This window comes from Salvelinus namaycush, unplaced genomic scaffold (genome assembly GCF_016432855.1).
Source record: "Salvelinus namaycush isolate Seneca unplaced genomic scaffold, SaNama_1.0 Scaffold157, whole genome shotgun sequence".
NCBI lineage: Eukaryota > Metazoa > Chordata > Actinopteri > Salmoniformes > Salmonidae > Salvelinus > Salvelinus namaycush.
In genome coordinates this window covers 187,426-206,482 of record NW_024058308.1, presented here as the reverse complement: position 1 = coordinate 206,482, position 19,057 = coordinate 187,426, and the positions used below count along the sequence as shown (strand labels likewise).

At 47.0% G+C, this 19,057-nt stretch overlaps 1 protein-coding gene across 2 annotated transcripts in view; it reads left to right on the top strand.

Annotated features, from left to right (window-relative positions):
* Nucleotides 1–19,057, top strand: part of pparg (peroxisome proliferator-activated receptor gamma) — a 137,108-nt gene that overhangs the window by 65,281 nt on the left and 52,770 nt on the right. For both annotated transcript variants that reach the window (XM_038983283.1, XM_038983282.1), the window contains one exon: nt 8,457–8,595. In XM_038983283.1, coding sequence (XP_038839211.1) covers nt 8,457–8,595 — 139 coding nt within the window. The remainder of the gene's footprint in view (nt 1–8,456; nt 8,596–19,057) is intronic.

The following is a 19,057-nucleotide window of genomic DNA, read 5'->3' as shown; positions in this document are numbered from 1 at the left end:
CTCTAGAGCAGTGTTTCCTGATCCTGGTCCTGTAGTAGTCCTAGCCCTAGAGCAGTGTTTCCTGATCCTGGTCCTGTAGTAGTCCTAGAGCAGTGTTTCCTGGTCCTGTAGTAGTCCTAGCTCTAGAGCAGTGTTTCCTGATCCTGGTCCTGTAGTAGTGCTAGCCCTAGAGCAGTGTTTCCTGATCCTGGTCCTGTAGTAGTCCTAGCCCTAGAGCAGTGTTTCCTGGTCCTGTAGTAGTCCTAGCCCTAGAGCAGTGTTTCCTAGTCCTGTAGTAGTCCTAGCCCTAGAGCAGTGTTTCCTGGACCTGTAGTAGTCCTAGACCTAGAGCAGTGTTTCCTGTTCCTGGTCCTGTAGTAGTCCTAGCCCTAGAGCAGTGTTTCCTGTTCCTGGTCCTGTAGTAGTCCTAGCCCTAGAGCAGTGTTTCCTGACCCTGGTCCTGTAGTAGTCCTAGCCCTAGAGCAGTGTTTCCTGACCCTGGTCCTGTAGTAGCCCAGCCCTCGGGCAGTGTTTCCTGATCCTGGTCCTGTAGTAGTCCTAGCCCTAGAGCAGTGTTTCCTGTTCCTGAGTCCTGTAGTAGTCCTAGCCCTAGAGCAGTGTTTCCTGTTCCTGAGTCCTGTAGTAGCCCAGCCCTCGGGCAGTGTTTCCTGTTCCTGAGTCCTGTAGTAGCCCAGCCCTCGGGCAGTGTTTCCTGTTCCTGAGTCCTGTAGTAGTCCTAGCCCTCGGGCAGTGTTTCCTGTTCCTGAGTCCTGTAGTAGCCCAGCCCTCGGGCAGTGTTTCCTGTTACTGAGTCCTGTAGTAGCCCAGCCCTCGGGCAGTGTTTCCTGTTCCTGAGTCCTGTAGTAGCCCAGCCCTCGGGCAGCGTTTCCTGTTCCTGAGTCCTGTAGTAGCCCAGCCCTCGGGCAGTGTTTCCTGTTCCTGGTCCTGTAGTAGCCCAGCCCTCGGGCAGTGTTTCCTGTTCCTGAGTCCTGTAGTAGCCCAGCCCTCGGGCAGTGTTTCCTGTTCCTGAGTCCTGTAGTAGCCCAACCCTCGGGAAGTGTTTCCTGTTCCTGAGTCCTGTAGTAGCCCAGCCCTCGGGCAGTGTTTCCTGTTCCTGGGTCCTGTAGTAGCCCAGCCCTCGGGCAGTGTTTCCTGTTCCTGGTCCTGTAGTAGCCCAACCCTCGGGCAGTGTTTCCTGTTCCTGGTCCTGTAGTAGCCCAGCCCTCGGGCAGTGTTTCCTGTTCCTGAGTCCTGTAGTAGCCCAACCCTCGGGCAGTGTTTCCTGTTCCTGGTCCTGTAGTAGCCCAGCCCTCGGGCAGTGTTTCCTGTTCCTGGGTCCTGTAGTAGCCCAGCCCTCGGGCAGTGTTTCCTGTTCCTGGTCCTGTAGTAGCCCAGCCCTCGGGCAGTGTTTCCTGTTCCTGAGTCCTGTAGTAGCCCAGCCCTCGGGCAGTGTTTCCTGTTCCTGAGTCCTGTAGTAGCCCAGCCCTCGGGCAGTGTTTCCTGTTCCTGAGTCCTGTAGTAGCCCAGCCCTAGAGCAGTGTTTCCTGTTCCTGGGACCTGTAGTAGCCCAGCCCTCGGGCAGTGTTTCCTGTTCCTGAGTCCTGTGGTAGCCCAACCCTCGGGCAGTGTTTCCTGTTCCTGAGTCCTGTAATAGCCCAGCCCTCGGGCAGTGTTTCCTGTTCCTGAGTCCTGTAGTAGTCCTAGCCCTCGGGCAGTGTTTCCTGTTCCTGGGTCCTGTAGTAGCCCAGCCCTCGGGCAGTGTTTCCTGTTCCTGGTCCTGTAGTAGCCCAGCCCTCGGGCAGTGTTTCCTGTTCCTGGGTCCTGTAGTAGCCCAGCCCTCGGGCAGTGTTTCCTGTTCCTGAGTCCTGTAGTAGCCCAGCCCTTGGGCAGTGTTTCCTGTTCCTGAGTCCTGTAGTAGCCCAGCCCTCGGGCAGTGTTTCCTGTTCCTGAGTCCTGTAGTAGCCCAGCCCTCGAGCAGTGTTTCCTGTTCCTGAGTCCTGTAGTAGCCCAGCCCTCGGGCAGTGTTTCCTGTTCCTGGGTCCTGTAGTAGCCCAACCCTCGGGCAGTGTTTCCTGTTCCTGTAGTAGCCCAGCCCTCGGGCAGTGTTTCCTGTTCCTGGGACCTGTAGTAGCCCAGCCCTCGGGCAGTGTTTCCTGTTCCTGGTCCTATAGTAGCCCAGCCCTCGGGCAGTGTTTCCTGTTCCTGAGTCCTGTAGTAGCCCAGCCCTCGGGCAGTGTTTCCTGTTCCTGAGTCCTGTAGTAGCCCAGCCCTCGGGCAGTGTTTCCTGTTCCTGAGTCCTGTAGTAGCCCATCCCTAGAGCAGTGTTTCCTGTTCCTGGGACCTGTAGTAGCCCAGCCCTCGGGCAGTGTTTCCTGTTCCTGAGTCCTGTGGTAGCCCAACCCTCGGGCAGTGTTTCCTGTTCCTGAGTCCTGTAATAGCCCAGCCCTCGGGCAGTGTTTCCTGTTCCTGAGTCCTGTAGTAGTCCTAGCCCTCGGGCAGTGTTTCCTGTTCCTGGGTCCTGTAGTAGCCCAGCCCTCGGGCAGTGTTTCCTGTTCCTGGTCCTGTAGTAGCCCAGCCCTCGGGCAGTGTTTCCTGTTCCTGGGTCCTGTAGTAGCCCAGCCCTCGGGCAGTGTTTCCTGTTCCTGAGTCCTGTAGTAGCCCAGCCCTTGGGCAGTGTTTCCTGTTCCTGAGTCCTGTAGTAGCCCAGCCCTCGGGCAGTGTTTCCTGTTCCTGAGTCCTGTAGTAGCCCAGCCCTCGAGCAGTGTTTCCTGTTCCTGAGTCCTGTAGTAGCCCAGCCCTCGGGCAGTGTTTCCTGTTCCTGGGTCCTGTAGTAGCCCAACCCTCGGGCAGTGTTTCCTGTTCCTGTAGTAGCCCAGCCCTCGGGCAGTGTTTCCTGTTCCTGGGACCTGTAGTAGCCCAGCCCTCGGGCAGTGTTTCCTGTTCCTGGTCCTATAGTAGCCCAGCCCTCGGGCAGTGTTTCCTGTTCCTGAGTCCTGTAGTAGCCCAGCCCTCGGGCAGTGTTTCCTGTTCCTGAGTCCTGTAGTAGCCCAGCCCTCGGGCAGTGTTTCCTGTTCCTGAGTCCTGTAGTAGCCCAGCCCTCGGGCAGTGTTTCCTGTTCCTGAGTCCTGTAGTAGCCCAACCCTCGGGCAGTGTTTCCTGTTCCTGGGTCCTGTAGTAGCCCAGCCCTCGGGCAGTGTTTCCTGTTCCTGAGTCCTGTAGTAGTCCTAGCCCTCGGGCAGTGTTTCCTGTTCCTGAGTCCTGTAGTAGCCCAGCCCTCGGGCAGTGTTTCCTGTTCCTGAGTCCTGTAGTAGCCCAGCCCTCGGGCAGTGTTTCCTGTTCCTGGGTCCTGTAGTAGCCCAGCCCTCGGGCAGTGTTTCCTGTTCCTGAGTCCTGTAGTAGCCCAGCCCTCGGGCAGTGTTTCCTGTTCCTGAGTCCTGTAGTAGCCCAGCCCTCGGGCAGTGTTTCCTGTTCCTGAGTCCTGTAGTAGCCCAACCCTCGGGCAGTGTTTCCTGTTCCTGAGTCCTGTAGTAGCCCAGCCCTCGGGCAGTGTTTCCTGTTCCTGAGTCCTGTAGTAGCCCAACCCTCGGGAAGTGTTTCCTGTTCCTGAGTCCTGTAGTAGCCCAGCCCTCGGGCAGTGTTTCCTGTTCCTGGATCCTGTAGTAGCCCAGCCCTCGGGCAGTGTTTCCTGTTCCTGGTCCTGTAGTAGCCCAACCCTCGGGCAGTGTTTCCTGTTCCTGGTCCTGTAGTAGCCCAGCCCTCGGGCAGTGTTTCCTGTTCCTGAGTCCTGTAGTAGCCCAACCCTCGGGCAGTGTTTCCTGTTCCTGGTCCTGTAGTAGCCCAGCCCTCGGGCAGTGTTTCCTGTTCCTGGGTCCTGTAGTAGCCCAGCCCTCGGGCAGTGTTTCCTGTTCCTGGTCCTGTAGTAGCCCAGCCCTCGGGCAGTGTTTCCTGTTCCTGAGTCCTGTAGTAGCCCAGCCCTCGGGCAGTGTTTCCTGTTCCTGAGTCCTGTAGTAGCCCAGCCCTCGGGCAGTGTTTCCTGTTCCTGAGTCCTGTAGTAGCCCAGCCCTAGAGCAGTGTTTCCTGTTCCTGGGACCTGTAGTAGCCCAGCCCTCGGGCAGTGTTTCCTGTTCCTGAGTCCTGTAGTAGCCCAACCCTCGGGCAGTGTTTCCTGTTCCTGAGTCCTGTAGTAGCCCAGCCCTCGGGCAGTGTTTCCTGTTCCTGAGTCCTGTAGTAGTCCTAGCCCTCGGGCAGTGTTTCCTGTTCCTGGTCCTGTAGTAGCCCAGCCCTCGGGCAGTGTTTCCTGTTCCTGAGTCCTGTAGTAGTCCTAGCCCTCGGGCAGTGTTTCCTGTTCCTGGTCCTGTAGTAGCCCAGCCCTCGGGCAGTGTTTCCTGTTCCTGAGTCCTGTAGTAGTCCTAGCCCTCGGGCAGTGTTTCCTGTTCCTGTAGTAGCCCAGCCCTCGGGCAGTGTTTCCTGTTCCTGGGTCCTGTAGTAGCCCAGCCCTCGGGCAGTGTTTCCTGTTCCTGGTCCTGTAGTAGCCCAGCCCTCGGGCAGTGTTTCCTGTTCCTGGGTCCTGTAGTAGCCCAGCCCTCGGGCAGTGTTTCCTGTTCCTGAGTCCTGTAGTAGCCCAGCCCTCGGGCAGTGTTTCCTGTTCCTGAGTCCTGTAGTAGCCCAGCCCTCGGGCAGTGTTTCCTGTTCCTGAGTCCTGTAGTAGCCCAGCCCTCGGGCAGTGTTTCCTGTTCCTGAGTCCTGTAGTAGCCCAGCCCTCGGGCAGTGTTTCCTGTTCCTGGGTCCTGTAGTAGCCCAACCCTCGGGCAGTGTTTCCTGTTCCTGTAGTAGCCCAGCCCTCGGGCAGTGTTTCCTGTTCCTGGGACCTGTAGTAGCCCAGCCCTCGGGCAGTGTTTCCTGTTCCTGGTCCTGTAGTAGCCCAGCCCTCGGGCAGTGTTTCCTGTTCCTGAGTCCTGTAGTAGTCCTAGCCCTCGGGCAGTGTTTCCTGTTCCTGAGTCCTGTAGTAGTCCTAGCCCTAGAGCAGTGTTTCCTGTTCCTGAGTCCTGTAGTAGCCCAGCCCTCGGGCAGTGTTTCCTGTTCCTGAGTCCTGTAGTAGCCCAGCCCTCGGGCAGTGTTTCCTGTTCCTGAGTCCTGTAGTAGCCCAGCCCTCGGGCAGTGTTTCCTGTTCCTGGGTCCTGTAGTAGCCCAGCCCTCGGGCAGTGTTTCCTGTTCCTGAGTCCTGTAGTAGCCCAGCCCTCGGGCAGTGTTTCCTGTTCCTGAGTCCTGTAGTAGCCCAGCCCTCGGGCAGTGTTTCCTGTTCCTGAGTCCTGTAGTAGCCCAACCCTCGGTCAGTGTTTCCTGTTCCTGAGTCCTGTAGTAGCCCAGCCCTCGGGCAGTGTTTCCTGTTCCTGAGTCCTGTAGTAGCCCAGCCCTCGGGCAGTGTTTCCTGTTCCTGAGTCCTGTAGTAGCCCAGCCCTCGGGCAGTGTTTCCTGTTCCTGAGTCCTGTAGTAGCCCAGCCCTCGGGCAGTGTTTCCTGTTCCTGAGTCCTGTAGTAGCCCAGCCCTCGGGCAGTGTTTCCTGATCCTGAGTCCTGTAGTAGCCCAGCCCTCGGGCAGTGTTTCCTGTTCCTGAGTCCTGTAGTAGTCCTAGACCTAGAGCAGTGTTTCCTGATCCTGGTCCTGTAGTAGCCCAGCCCTCGGGCAGTGTTTCCTGATCCTGAGTCCTGTAGTAGCCCAGCCCTCGGGCAGTGTTTCCTGATCCTGAGTCCTGTAGTAGCCCAGCCCTCGGGCAGTGTTTCCTGTTCCTGAGTCCTGTAGTAGTCCTAGACCTAGAGCAGTGTTTCCTGTTCCTGGTCCTGTAGTAGCCCAGCCCTCGGGCAGTGTTTCCTGTTCCTGGGTCCTGTAGTAGCCCAGCCCTCGGGCAGTGTTTCCTGTTCCTGGGTCCTGTAGTAGCCCAGCCCTCGGGCAGTGTTTCCTGTTCCTGGTCCTGTAGTAGCCCAGCCCTCGGGCAGTGTTTCCTGTTCCTGGTCCTAGGCACCCAAATGGGTTTTCATTTTCATTTTTGCCTTAGCACTACACAGCTGATTACATTTTTAAAATGCTTGTTACATTGATAGTTTGATTCAGCTGAATAGTGTCAATTCATACAAGTACATGAGAGTATGTCTAGATGTTACACTGTCCTTCTTTCAGCACATTTCAAAGCTGCAGGCTACAGTTAAATCTAGACTTGGTTTCCTCTATCGTAATCGCTCCTCTTTCACCCCAGCTGACAAACTAACCCTGATTCAGATGACCATCCTACCCATGCTAGATTACAGAGATGTAATTTATAGATCGGCAGGTAAGGGTGCTCTCGAGCGGCTAGATGTTCTTTACCATTCGGCCATCAGATTTGCCACCAATGCTCCTTATAGGACACATCACTGCACTCTGTACTCCTCTGTAAACTGGTCATCTCTGTATACCCGTCGCAAGACCCACTGGTTGATGCTTATTTATAAAGCCCTCTTAGGCCTCACTCCCCCCTGTCTGAGATACCTACTGCAGCCCTTATCCTCCACGTACAACACCTGTTCTGCCAGTCACATTCTGTTAAAGGTCCCCAAAGCACACACATCCCTGGGTCGCTAATTTTTTCAGTTCGCTGCAGCAAACACTCAAACTGGACAGTTTTATCCACAACTCTTCATTCAAAGACACAATCACGGACACTCTTACTTATAGTTATGGCTCCTTCGCGTGATGTATTGTCTCTACCTTCTTGCCCTTTGTACTGTTGTCTGTGCCCAATCATTTTTGTACCATGTTTTGTGCTAGCTAGGTCCATTACATGGTTAACTGGGCAAGCCACCCCATCACCTTTCACAGGTCGCAGTGTGAATTACACATTTGGGGCACAGACAAAGGGGAGAGGGGAAGGGGAGCTAGCTACAACTTGTTGATGGCGCTCACTACAATCAAAACTCACTCCACTCAACAAGAAGTGGTCAGTGGCCAAGATTCAACAGTTCTATTTATAAGAAAGAGCTGATATGAGGGTTGGAGAGATATGTCTTTACTGGTCTTACTGTCACTTGTCTTGAAGGGGTTAAATTGCCCGAACGGCACCAGAACATCAAGATGAAATGTATTTAGAATTTTGTTACAGTAATAATATGGTGCATTAAAACTAAAAGCAGATTTACCTAGCTCGGTTGAGACCCTAGGAACCTCAAGTTAACCAATCCTGTGAACGGGCTAGGAACCTCAAGAGTTAACCAATCCTGTGAACAGGTTAGGAACCTCAAGAGTTAACCAATCCTGTGAACAGGTTAGGCAACTCCGGTGTCTATACTTCAAAAGCAAAGTTAGATAAGATGGAAGTTTATGAAGTAGGGCCTTGTAAACAAAAAGAGAGTCATGTAGAAATCTATGGGTCTTTAGCGAAGTCCAGACAACTTTTTGAAACAGGATGCAGTGATGAGTATCAAACCTTTCACCTGTAACAAAACGCAGGGCATTATGGGAGATGACATCTAAAGGTTTAAGAGTAGTAGCAGCTGCACCTTGATTAACAATATCACCATAATCAACAACAGATAAAAAGGTTGACTGTCACGAACCGGCTCGAAGTTCATAACAAAAAAGGGTGACAACGTGGAGATAAGGAATAACAAAATATATTTATTAACTGAAGTAAACTAAATACAATTAACAATGGTGTGTGTAGTCAGTAGTGTAAGTGAGTGTTTGCGTGCATAAATGTGATAATGAGGGGTGTTGAAAGGTGCCAAAGCAAACAAACAAACAAACGAACGAAACGGCCACAAAAATGCAACAACCACACTATCAGTGTGTCTGCTTGGAGAGAGTCTCTTCAATGAATGGGGAAGAGGTGTATTTATCCTGGGACACACCCAGCCCAGGTGTGTCCCGTGTCGCTGACGACCCTCCCGGCTCCACCCACCAGCATCCTAATAAGGAAAACAAGAGCAAAGAGAGAATTCGGCAGACAGTGGGAAGGGTCGTCACAACTGAATAACCTGCTTCCTACTGCTTAGAGCCACCATAACCTGCTTCCTACTGCTTAGAGCCACCATAACCTGCTTCCTACTGCTTAGAGCCACCATAACCTGCTTCCTACTGCTTAGAGCCACCATAACCTGCTTCCTACTGCTTAGAGCCACCATAACCTGCTTCCTACTGCTTAGAGCCACCATAACCTGCTTCCTACTGCTTAGAGCCACCATAACCTGCTTCCTACTGCTTAGAGCCACCATAACCTGCTTCCTACTGCTTAGAGCCACCATAACCTGCTTCCTACTGCTTAGAGCCACCATAACCTGCTTCCTACTGCTTAGAGCCACCATAACCTGCTTCCTACTGCTTAGAGCAAGGCATAGAACCACCAAGAGAAAAAAAACAAAGAATTGTCAAGTTGTGCCCATTCACAATTAATCTTTTATCTTATGTTTGTCCCTTCTCTAATAAAACCTGTGTGTCTCTATGTCCAGGGGTTCTTCCGTCGGACCATCCGGTTGAAGCTGGTTTATGACCACTGTGACCTGCACTGTCGCATCCACAAGAAGAGCCGCAACAAGTGTCAGTACTGTCGCTTTCAGAAGTGCCTGGTGGTGGGCATGTCTCACAATGGTAAGAACCAACATTACAATCAATCAGTCAAATGTATTTATAAAGGGGCCTTCCGAGTGGCGCAGCGGTCTAAGGCACTGCATCGCAGTGCTTGAGGCGTCACTACAGACCCTGATCCCAGGCTGTGTCACAGCCAGCCATGACCGGGAAACCCATGAGGCAGCATACAATTGGCCAAGCGTCGTCTGGGTTAGGGGAGGGTTTGGCCGGGATTTCCTTGTCCCATCGCACTCTAGCGACTCCTTGTGGCGGGCTGGGCGCCTGCAAGCTGACTTCGGATGCCAATTGTACGGTGTTTCCTCTGACACGTAGGTGGGGATGGCTTCCAGGTTAAGCGAGCAGTGTGTCAAGAAGCAGTGCGGCTTGGCAGGGTCGTGTTTCGGAGAACTCATGGCTCTCGTACGGCAGTTGGAGTGATGGGACAAGACTAACTACCAATTGGATATCATGAAATTGGGGAAAAAGGGGTAAAAGTACAAAAACATATATATTTATAAAGCCCTTTTTACATCAGCAGAGTGCTTATACAGAAACCAAGCCTAAAACCCCAAACAGCAAGCAATGTAGATGTCGAAGCACGGTGGCTAGGAATAACTCCATAGAAAGACAGGAACCTAGGAAGAAACCTAGAGAGAAACCAGGCTCTGGGGGGTGGCCAGTCCTATTCTGGCTGTGCCGGGTGGAGATCATATTTTACAAAAATCCGTGCCATTTAGTATGATATGTTAGGTTACATTACATTGACTAAACGTAACATCGTAAATGTACATCCGAGACATTAATTCGTATGTTACATTTTATTTTTATAAAAATAAATATTTCACCTTTAAGTCATTTAGCAGACGCTCTTATCCAGAGCGACTTACAGTAGAGTGCATACATTTTATTACATTTACATTACATACTGAGACAAGGATATCCCTACCGGCCAAACCCTCCCTAACCCGGACGACGCTATGCCAATTGTGCGTCGCCCCACGGACCTCCCGGTTGCGGCCGGCTGCGACAGAGCCTGGGCGCGAACCCAGAGACTCTGGTGGCGCAGCTAGCACTGCGATGCAGTGCCCTAGACCACTGCGCCACCCGGGAGGCTGGTTTAACAAGGTAGGCTAGTTGAGAACAAGTTCTCATTTACAACTGCGACCTGGCCAAGATAAAGCAAAGCAGTTTGACACATACAACACAGAGTTACACATGGAATAAACAAACATACAGTCAATAATACAGTAGAAAATGTCTATATACAGTGTGTGCAAATGAGGTAAGATAAGGGAGGTAAGGCAATAAATAGGCCACGGTGGCGAAGTAATTACAATATGGACAATAGGTTACGTAGACCCCTTTCCTTAAGTAAAATGACCAAATCGCCCTCGAGTAACCTCAAGGGTGCAATGTTATTAATATTTCATAATTAATCAACATTGTTTAAAAAAAAAATGCCGAAAGTCAGCTGGTGTCAAACGCTTTTCTTTTTCAATCTTCTGTGATGTATGTAAAGTGTAATATTGGGACGCAAACTCAAAATTGAATGCATTTCAACTCTATATCTGACATGCTACAGGTGTTTTCTTTTTGACATAAACAAAAGCATACAGATATGGTTCAAAGTAGATGTGATTAACAGTACCAAGAAACACTGATGATTTAGTAAAAAGTTCAAACGAAAGGAGGGGGGGTTGGTCGGGGTGGATGGGTCGGTCGGGGTGGATGGGTAGGCGTATAACCGAAACGTGCGTGTTCAAATCTCATCACGGACAACTTTAGCATTTTGGCTAATTAGGAACTTCGCAACTACTTTGCATGTTAGCTAACCCTGCCCCTAACTCCGAACCTTAAAATATAATGGCGCCGGAGGAGATGGCTGCCGTTTTACGGGCTCCTAACAGACTTTGCTATTTTGTTTTTTGTTTTCACATTGTTTGTAACTTATTTTGTACATAATGTTGCTGCTACCGTCTCTTATGAATAACTTTTTTGATATCAGAACAGTGATTACTCACCTCCAACTGATTGCAGATCTGTTCTTTAATGAGTTGGACGCAAAGGATATACTGCTTCCGAGACCAGGCCCAAATCCCAGTTATTCGCATGAAGAAAAGACGGAAATACAGGGGGTGGAGATCGGGGTGCCTTGTGAGAATTCATTGGCGAGTGGGTTACCCATCTCTACCATCCATTCTATAGGGCAACGTGCAATCACTGGAAAATAAACTGGATGATCTCGAACAGTACACTGTAATATCTTATGTTTCACTGAGTCGTGGCTGAACGACAACACGGAGAAAATAAAAAACTCTAGACCACCGTTACTCCACACACAGAGACGCGTACAAAGCTCTCCCCCGCCCCCCATTTGGCAATTTTCACCATAATTCTATCCTCCTGATTCCTGCTTAACAAGAAAAAAGTAAAGCAGGAAGTACCAGTGACTCGCTCAATATGGAAGTGATCAGATGAAGCGGATGTTATGCTACAAGACTGTTTAGCACAGACTGGAATATGTTCCAGGATTCATCCAATGGCATTGCGGAATATACCACCTCTGTCACCGGCTTTATCAATAAGTACATCGACAACGTCATCCCCACAGTGACCGTGAGTACATATCCCAACCAGAAGCCATGGATTACAGGCAACATCTGCACTGAAATCTTATTCTTCTACATGCAATTCACATTTCCACAAACGTCAAAGTATTTCCTTTCAAATGGTATCAAGAATATGCATATCCTTGCTTCAGGTCCTGAGCTACAGGCAGTTAGATTTGGGTATATCATTTTGGGTGAAAATTGAAAAAAAATGGGCGGATCCTTAAGCTGTTTTAAACATGTCAACATTCACAAGACTGTGGGGTCAAACAGATTACCAGGACATGTACTCAGAGCATGCACGGACCAACTGGCAAGTTACCACCATAGTCCCTGTGCCCAAGAAAGCGACGGTAACCTCCCTAAATGACTACCGCCCCGTAGCACTCATGTCGGTAGCCATGAGGTGCTTTGAAAGGCCGGTCATGACATCAACACCAAACCCTAGACCCACACCAGTTCTCATACCGCCCCAACAGATCTACTGATCACACTCCACACTGCCCTTTCCCATCTGGACAAAAGGAACACCTATGTGAGAATGCTGTTTGTAGAAAGGCCCATGAAGTTGGTGGAATCGCCCTATAATTGATGGCCACTTGCACAGCTGGCCCAGAGCGCTTTAATTAGGACAGGTGGAAATGTCTGTCAGATCTCAACTCATTAAAAGGAGGAAATGGCCACCGCCTGACCTCGCTGCTTTCTATTCCCCAACTCCGTCTAATCCCGACATTCTGTGCGTCCACAAATCAACGTAACTCCACTGAATCTGTTATCTTTCATCTGAACTATCTGTTGCGATCGGGACATCAGTTATTGTTGATTTAACCAGGTAGGCCAGTTGAGAACAAGTTCTCATTTACAACTGCGACCTGGCCAAGATAAAGCAAAGCAGTGCGACAAAAACAACACAGAATTACACATGGGATAAACAAATGTACAGTCACTAACACAATAGAAAAATCTGTATACAGTGTGTGCAAATGAAGTAAGGAGGTAAGGCAATAAATAGGCCATAGTGGCTAAGTAATTACAATTTAGCAATTAACACTGGAGTGATAGATGTGCAGATTAGGATGTGCAAGTAGAAATACTGGTGTGCAAAAGAGCAGAAAAACTAAAACAGATATGGGGATGAGGTAGGTAGTTGATTGGATGGGCTATTTACAGATGGGCTGTGTACAGCTGCAGCGATCGGGAAGGTGCTCTGACAGCTGATGCTTAAAGTTAGTGAGGGAGATATAAATCTCCAACTTCAGTGATTTTTGCAATTCGTTCCAGTCATTGGCAGCAGAGAACTGGAACGAAAGGCGGCCAAAGGTGTTGGCTTTGGGGATGACCAGTGAAATATACCTGCTGGAGCGCGTGCTATGGGTGGGTGTTGCTATGGAGACCAGTGAGCTGAGATAAGGCGGAGCTTTACCTAGCAGACTTAGATGACCTGGAGCCAGTGGGTTTGGGGACGAATATGTAGCGAGGACCAGTCAACGAGAGCGTACAGGTCACAGTGGTGGGTAGTATATGGGGCTTTGGTGACAAAATGGATGCCACTGTGATAGACTGCATCCAATTTGCCGAGTAGAGTGTTGGAGGCTATTTTGTAGCTATTACCGCAGAACACGGCTTAGAGCGCACACTTCAAATCTATTGTGTTATGTCAATGGACAATGATCACGGCCCTACAGATCATCACAGGCCAATTATGACATTAATATCTGGTTCAATTGTAACGAAATGACATGTACATATTTAGACAAACCTGAAAGTATGAAATATGAAAGGTAATTATGATATCACACTGATTGAGATTATAGATTGAATAATTGATTGATTTATTTGCATTATCATGATTATGATCCTAAGTGACTCAATCATGCTTCATATTGAATTCCTATTGAACTGAATTGCTGAATTACCTCATGTTGTCACACTCTGGCCTTTGTTATATTGATTTTCTTTATTAGTTTAGTTAGGTCAGGGTGTGACATGGGATGTTTGTGTGTTTTTGTCTAGTTTAGGGTGTGTGTATTGTTTAGGGGGTTTTGTAGTATGTATGGGGTTGTGTTCAGTGTAGGTGTTTAGGAAAGTCTATGGTTGCCTGATTTGGTTCTCAATCAGAGACAGCTGTTTATTGTTGTCTCTGATTGGGAGCCATATTTAAGGCAGCCATAGGCTTTAGGTGTTTGTGGGTAATTGTCTATGTTGAACGTTTGTAGCTTCACGGTCGTTTTTTGTTTTGTAAAAGTGTTCGTTTCGTCATCTCTAATAAAAGAAGATGTCCTCATATCCCGCTGCGCCTTGGTCCGCTTATTATGACGATCGTGACACATGTTAATAATAAGTGATTGTTATGATTTGACTTTTGTTATTCTGTTTCCTTTGTTATGCAGCACAGACAAACTACCCAGTAAATATACCACTTTGTGGTTAAAGGAATTGATTCTTCAGTGTCCTCCAATCTTCTGTCATCTGACCTGTGACCACCTGTTCACCTTCACTATTGTATGGCAACTGCTCTTCATCCGACCGTAAGGCGCTTCAGAGGGTAGCTTCCTGCCATCCTGGACCTAAATACTAGGCGTGTCAGAGTAAGGCCCAAAAAATTTATTTAGTAGATATTTTCTTAACTCTATTTCTTGAACTGCGTTGTTGGTTAAGAGCTTGTAAGTAAGCATTTCACGGTAAGGTCTACTACACCTGTTGTATTCGGCGCATGTGACCAATAACATTTTATTTGAAAGGAACTTTGGGATTTTTATCAGAGGCCCTTTAGCTACTTCTCCAGAGTCAGATGAACACATGGATAACATGTTTGTCTCTGTGCAGTTTGAAGGAAGTTGCTAACTAGCGCTAGTGCAATTGCTAACTAGTGTTAGCACAATGACAGCAAGTCTATGGATATCTGCTAGCATGTTAGCAGATACCCATAGACTTCCAGTCATTGTGCTAACTCATTGGATCGCAAAACTACCTCTAACTTCCTTCGTACTGGACACAGAGACATAAAAATGGCATCCACGAGTTGTCGAATGTAATATATCACACTAAAGCAGTCAGTGGTAATATATCACACTAAAGCAGTTGGTGGTAATATATCACACTAAAGCAGTTGGTGGTAATATATCACACTAAAGCAGTTGGTGGTAATATATCACACTAAAGCAGTTGGTGGTAATATATCACACTAAAGCAGTTGGTGGTAATATATCACACTAAAGCAGTCGGTGGTAATATATCACACTAAAGCAGTCGGTGGTAATATATCACACTAAAGCAGTCGGTGGTAATATATCACACTAAAGCAGTCGGTGGTAATATATCACACTAAAGCAGTGGGTGGTAATATATCACACTAAAGCAGTCGGTGGTAATATATCACACTAAAGCAGTCGGTGGTAATATATCACACTAAAGCAGTCGGTGGTAATATATCACACTAAAGCAGTCGGTGGGAATATATCACACTAAAGCAGTCGGTGGTAATATATCACACTAAAGCAGTCGGTGGTAATATATCACACTAAAGCAGTCGGTGGTAATATATCACACTAAAGCAGTCGGTGGTAATATATCACACTAAAGCAGTTGAACAGAATATATCTTAAGGAGTCGAACAGAATATACCTTACAAAACGAGTCAAAGCAAACTGGTACGATCAAGACGTAGGATACTATATGAATTGTATGCTATTGTACGACTGCTATTACATTGGTAGGCCAATGAAATGTAACCTAACGTGAAGTAACATATCATATTAAATGGAGTGGCGGGGATTTGAGTCAAATACGTTTTGCTCTGAGGCACGGTTTCTCCCAGAGAAAGTAATGTGGTTCTAGTCCAGGTGTAGTCCCTGTAGCGGCAGGGTCATCTGAGTTGCTCCTTATATACACTCCCTCTCAAATCCCATCATAAACTGTAGTGGCTAGTGAAATCTGCCAGGGGAGTTTTTTGTGTTTTCATCAATGATTCACAGAGGTTTACACACGTAGGCACCTGGCTGTAGATTCTGCTGTGTCATGGTGCTTGGCTGGGTGCCCAGGCGTAGGAGGAGCAACGTATACATTTACAAAAGGTGTGATGGCTGATAGACCAGATCATTTATTACTTTGCAAGTCAGCATTATACAAAAACAGGTTTAGACATTAGCCCTAACCCTCACCGTATATAACAGGTTTAGACATAGCCCTAACCATATATAACAGGTCGACTGAATACTGTTGTGTTCTAAATGAAACAGCTCTGTCCTGCCGCCTGACTGACACAGAGGGGAACATAATCCTGTATTAGACATATACTGTAAACCTGTATTAGAGATGTTGGTAAATCCACAGATTGGAGGTAAATCAGACAGAAAACCATTCACAAAGCTCCAGGTCAATTACCTCCAGTTCAACCTATCCATTCTATCAATCAGAGGGGGAAAAAAACATTGTTTTCTAGGAATTCTGTCTCTCGCTATAAAAGTCTGGTTATACAACCTTGGTCTATCTAAACTTGATGATATTTGTCATTTAATGACACTTGAAACTGTGATCAATAACTGATATTGACTGTAATGGCACCCTGTAGAAAGGTGCATAAAGGTCAAACGTGATAGGAAGTCATATAATAATCATTTGTAGTCACTCTGGTGACGTCAACCATCTAATCTCTGAGTCAGTATTTATTTGTTACTGGTTATTATGATCAGTTTTAAAACACATTTACAGAAAACTAGAAACATGTGAAAGAGATATCAAATGTCTTTCATTTTATTTCTGAGTTTATTTCTTACCGTTTCTCACATTATTTCTGTAGAAAGATGTATAAAAAGGTAAAACATTTGATAGGAAGTAATATAATAATCAGTAAGTATAGTCACTCTGTTGATGTCAACCATCTAATCTCTTTGGATCAATATTTATTACTGATTATTATGATCCGTTTTAATAATCACATTTACAGAACTAGAAACAAAATATTAAATTGCCTGTTTTTCACTTTATTTGTTAATGTTTCTCACAACTCTGTCCATGTCAGATGTGATGAGATACACATTTACATACCACACACAAGTGGAGACATGGACGACGGCACAGAACGGTTTGGGGAGATACTCCATAGTTTGAAGATTGAGGGTTGCGCTGTATATGGAATTTGGTATTTTATTAGGATCCTCATTAGCGGTTGCGAAAGCAGCAGCTACTCTTCATGGGGTACACACAAAACATGAAATACAGAACATCAATAAACAAGAACAGCTCAAGGACAGAACTACAACAACTTTATAAAAGGCACACGTAGCCTACATATATATATAAATACATAGACACTATCTAGGTCAAATAGTGGAAAAACGTTGGGCTGTTAGGTGTTGCTTCATCAGTTTTTTTAAACCAGGTTTGCTGTTCATTTGAGTATAATGAGATGGGAGTTCCATGCAATAATGGCTCTATATATGTCATTTGTTCCTGAATTTTTTCTGGATTTAGGGACTGAAAAGACCCCTGGTGGCATGTCTGGTCAGTTAAGTTTGTGTGTCAGAGCTGTGTGCAAGTTGACTATGCAAACAATGGGGCAATCAACAAAGTGAAGGAGTCCAGGTGAGTCCAATGGAGCGCTGATGCCCGTAATGATGGTAACAGGTGTGCGTAATGATGGGCAGCCTGTCTGCCAGAGAGGGGGAGAAGGTGTGACAACATTAAGGTTTCTTAAAAAATAAGTGATGCAGTCAGTCGCTCCTAAACTCTTAGCCGAGAGAGACCTGTTCTGGGCCATCTGCAGCTTAAGTATGTCTTTCTTCGCAGCACTTGATCACATGACTGGACTATTATCGAGATAAGACAAAACTAGAGCCTGCAGGACTTTCTTTTTGGAGTGTGGTGTCAAAAAAGAAGAGCATCTCTTCACTATGGACAGACCTCTTCCCGTCTTTACAACCATTGAATCTATATGTTTTGTTCTTAGAGATGTTCAGGACCAGTTTATTACTGGCCATCCAGTCCAAAACTGACTGCAACTCCTTGTTAAGGGTTTCAGTTACTTCATTAGCTGTGGTTGCTGACATGTACAGTACCAATCAAAAGTTTGGACACACCTCATTCCAGGGTTTTAATTTATTTTTACGATTTTCTACATTGTAGAATAATAGGGTAGACAAACTATTAAATAACACATTTGGACTAGTAACCAAAAAAAAAAGTGTTAAACAAATCAAAACATTATTAATATGAGATTCTTCAAAGTTGCCACCATTTGCCTTGACAGCTTTGCACACTCTTGGCATTCTCTCAACCAGCTTCATGATGTAGTCACTTGGAATGCATTTCAATTAACAGGTGTGCCTTGTTAAAAGTTAATTTGTGTCATTTCTTTCCTTAATGCGTTTGAGCCAATCAGTTGTGCTGTCACAAGGAAGGCGTGGTACACAGAAGATATTATGGCAAGAACAGCTCAAATAAGCAAAGATAAATTACATCCATCATTACTTTAAAACATGGTTAGTCAATATGGAACATTTCAAGGACTTTGAAGGTTTCTTCAAGTGCAGTTGCAAAACCCTTCAATAGCTATGATGAAACTGGCTCTCATTAGGACCACCACAGGAAAGGAAGACCCAGAGTTAACTGCACCTCAGATTGCAGTCCAAATAAATGCTTCACAGAGTTCAAGTAACAGACATCTCAACATCAATTGTTCAAAGGCAACTACGTGAATCAGGCCTTCATGGTCGAATTGCTGCAAAGAAACCACTACTAAAGGATACCAATAAGAAGAGACTTAATTGGGCCAAGAAAAACCGGTGGAAAACTGTTTGATGAGTCCAAATGTGAGATTTTTGGTTCCAACGTCCAATGTCTTTGTGAGAAGCAGAGTAGGTGAATGGATGATTTCTGCATGTGTGGTTCCCACCGTGAAGCATGGAGGAGGTGTGAGGGTGCTTCGCTGGTGATCCTGTCAGTGATTTATTTAGAATTCAAGGCACACTTAACCAGCATGGCTACCACAGCATTCTGCAGCGATACGCCATCCCATCTGGTTTGCACTATCATTTTTTTTCCTCCAACAGGACAATAACTCAAAACTCACCTCCAGGCTGTGTAAGGGCTATTTGACCAATGAGAGTGATGAAGTGCTGCATCAGATGACCTGGTCTCCAATCACCCGACCACAATCCAATTGAGATGGTTTGGGATGAGTTGGACCGCAGTGTGAAGGAAAAGCAGCCAACATATGTGGGAACTCCTTCAAGATTGTTGGAAAAGCATTCCTCGTGAAACTGGTGGAGAGAATGCCAAGAGTGTCCAAAGCTGTCATCAAGGGAAAGGGTGGCTACTTTGAAGAATTTGAAATATATCTTAATTCTTTGGTTACTACATGATTCCATGTGTGTTATTTCATAGTTTTGATGTCTTCTCTAATATTCTACAATGTAGAAAAGAGTACAAATAAGGAAAACCCCTGGAATGAGTAGGTGTGTCTCAAACTTTTGACTGGTACTGTATATGGTTGAATCGTCAGCATACATGGACACAGGCTTTGTTTAATGCTCGTGACAGGTCATTGGTAAAAATAGAAAAGAGTAGAGGGCCTAGAGAGCTGTCCTGCGGTACACCACACCCTACATGTTTGACATTAGAGAGGCATTAAATAAAACCCTCTGAGTTTTAGATTGATAGCTCTGAATCTACAATATGGCAGAGGTTGAAAAGCCATAAAACAGGTTATGGTCAATCATATCAAAGGTTGCACTGAAATCTAACAGTACAGCTCCCACAATCTTCTTATTTTCTTTCAACCAATCATCAGTCATTTGTGTCAGTGCAGTACATGTGTGCCCTTCTCTATAAGTGTGCTGAAAGTCGTAGTTTGTTTAGAGAGAAATAGCATTGTA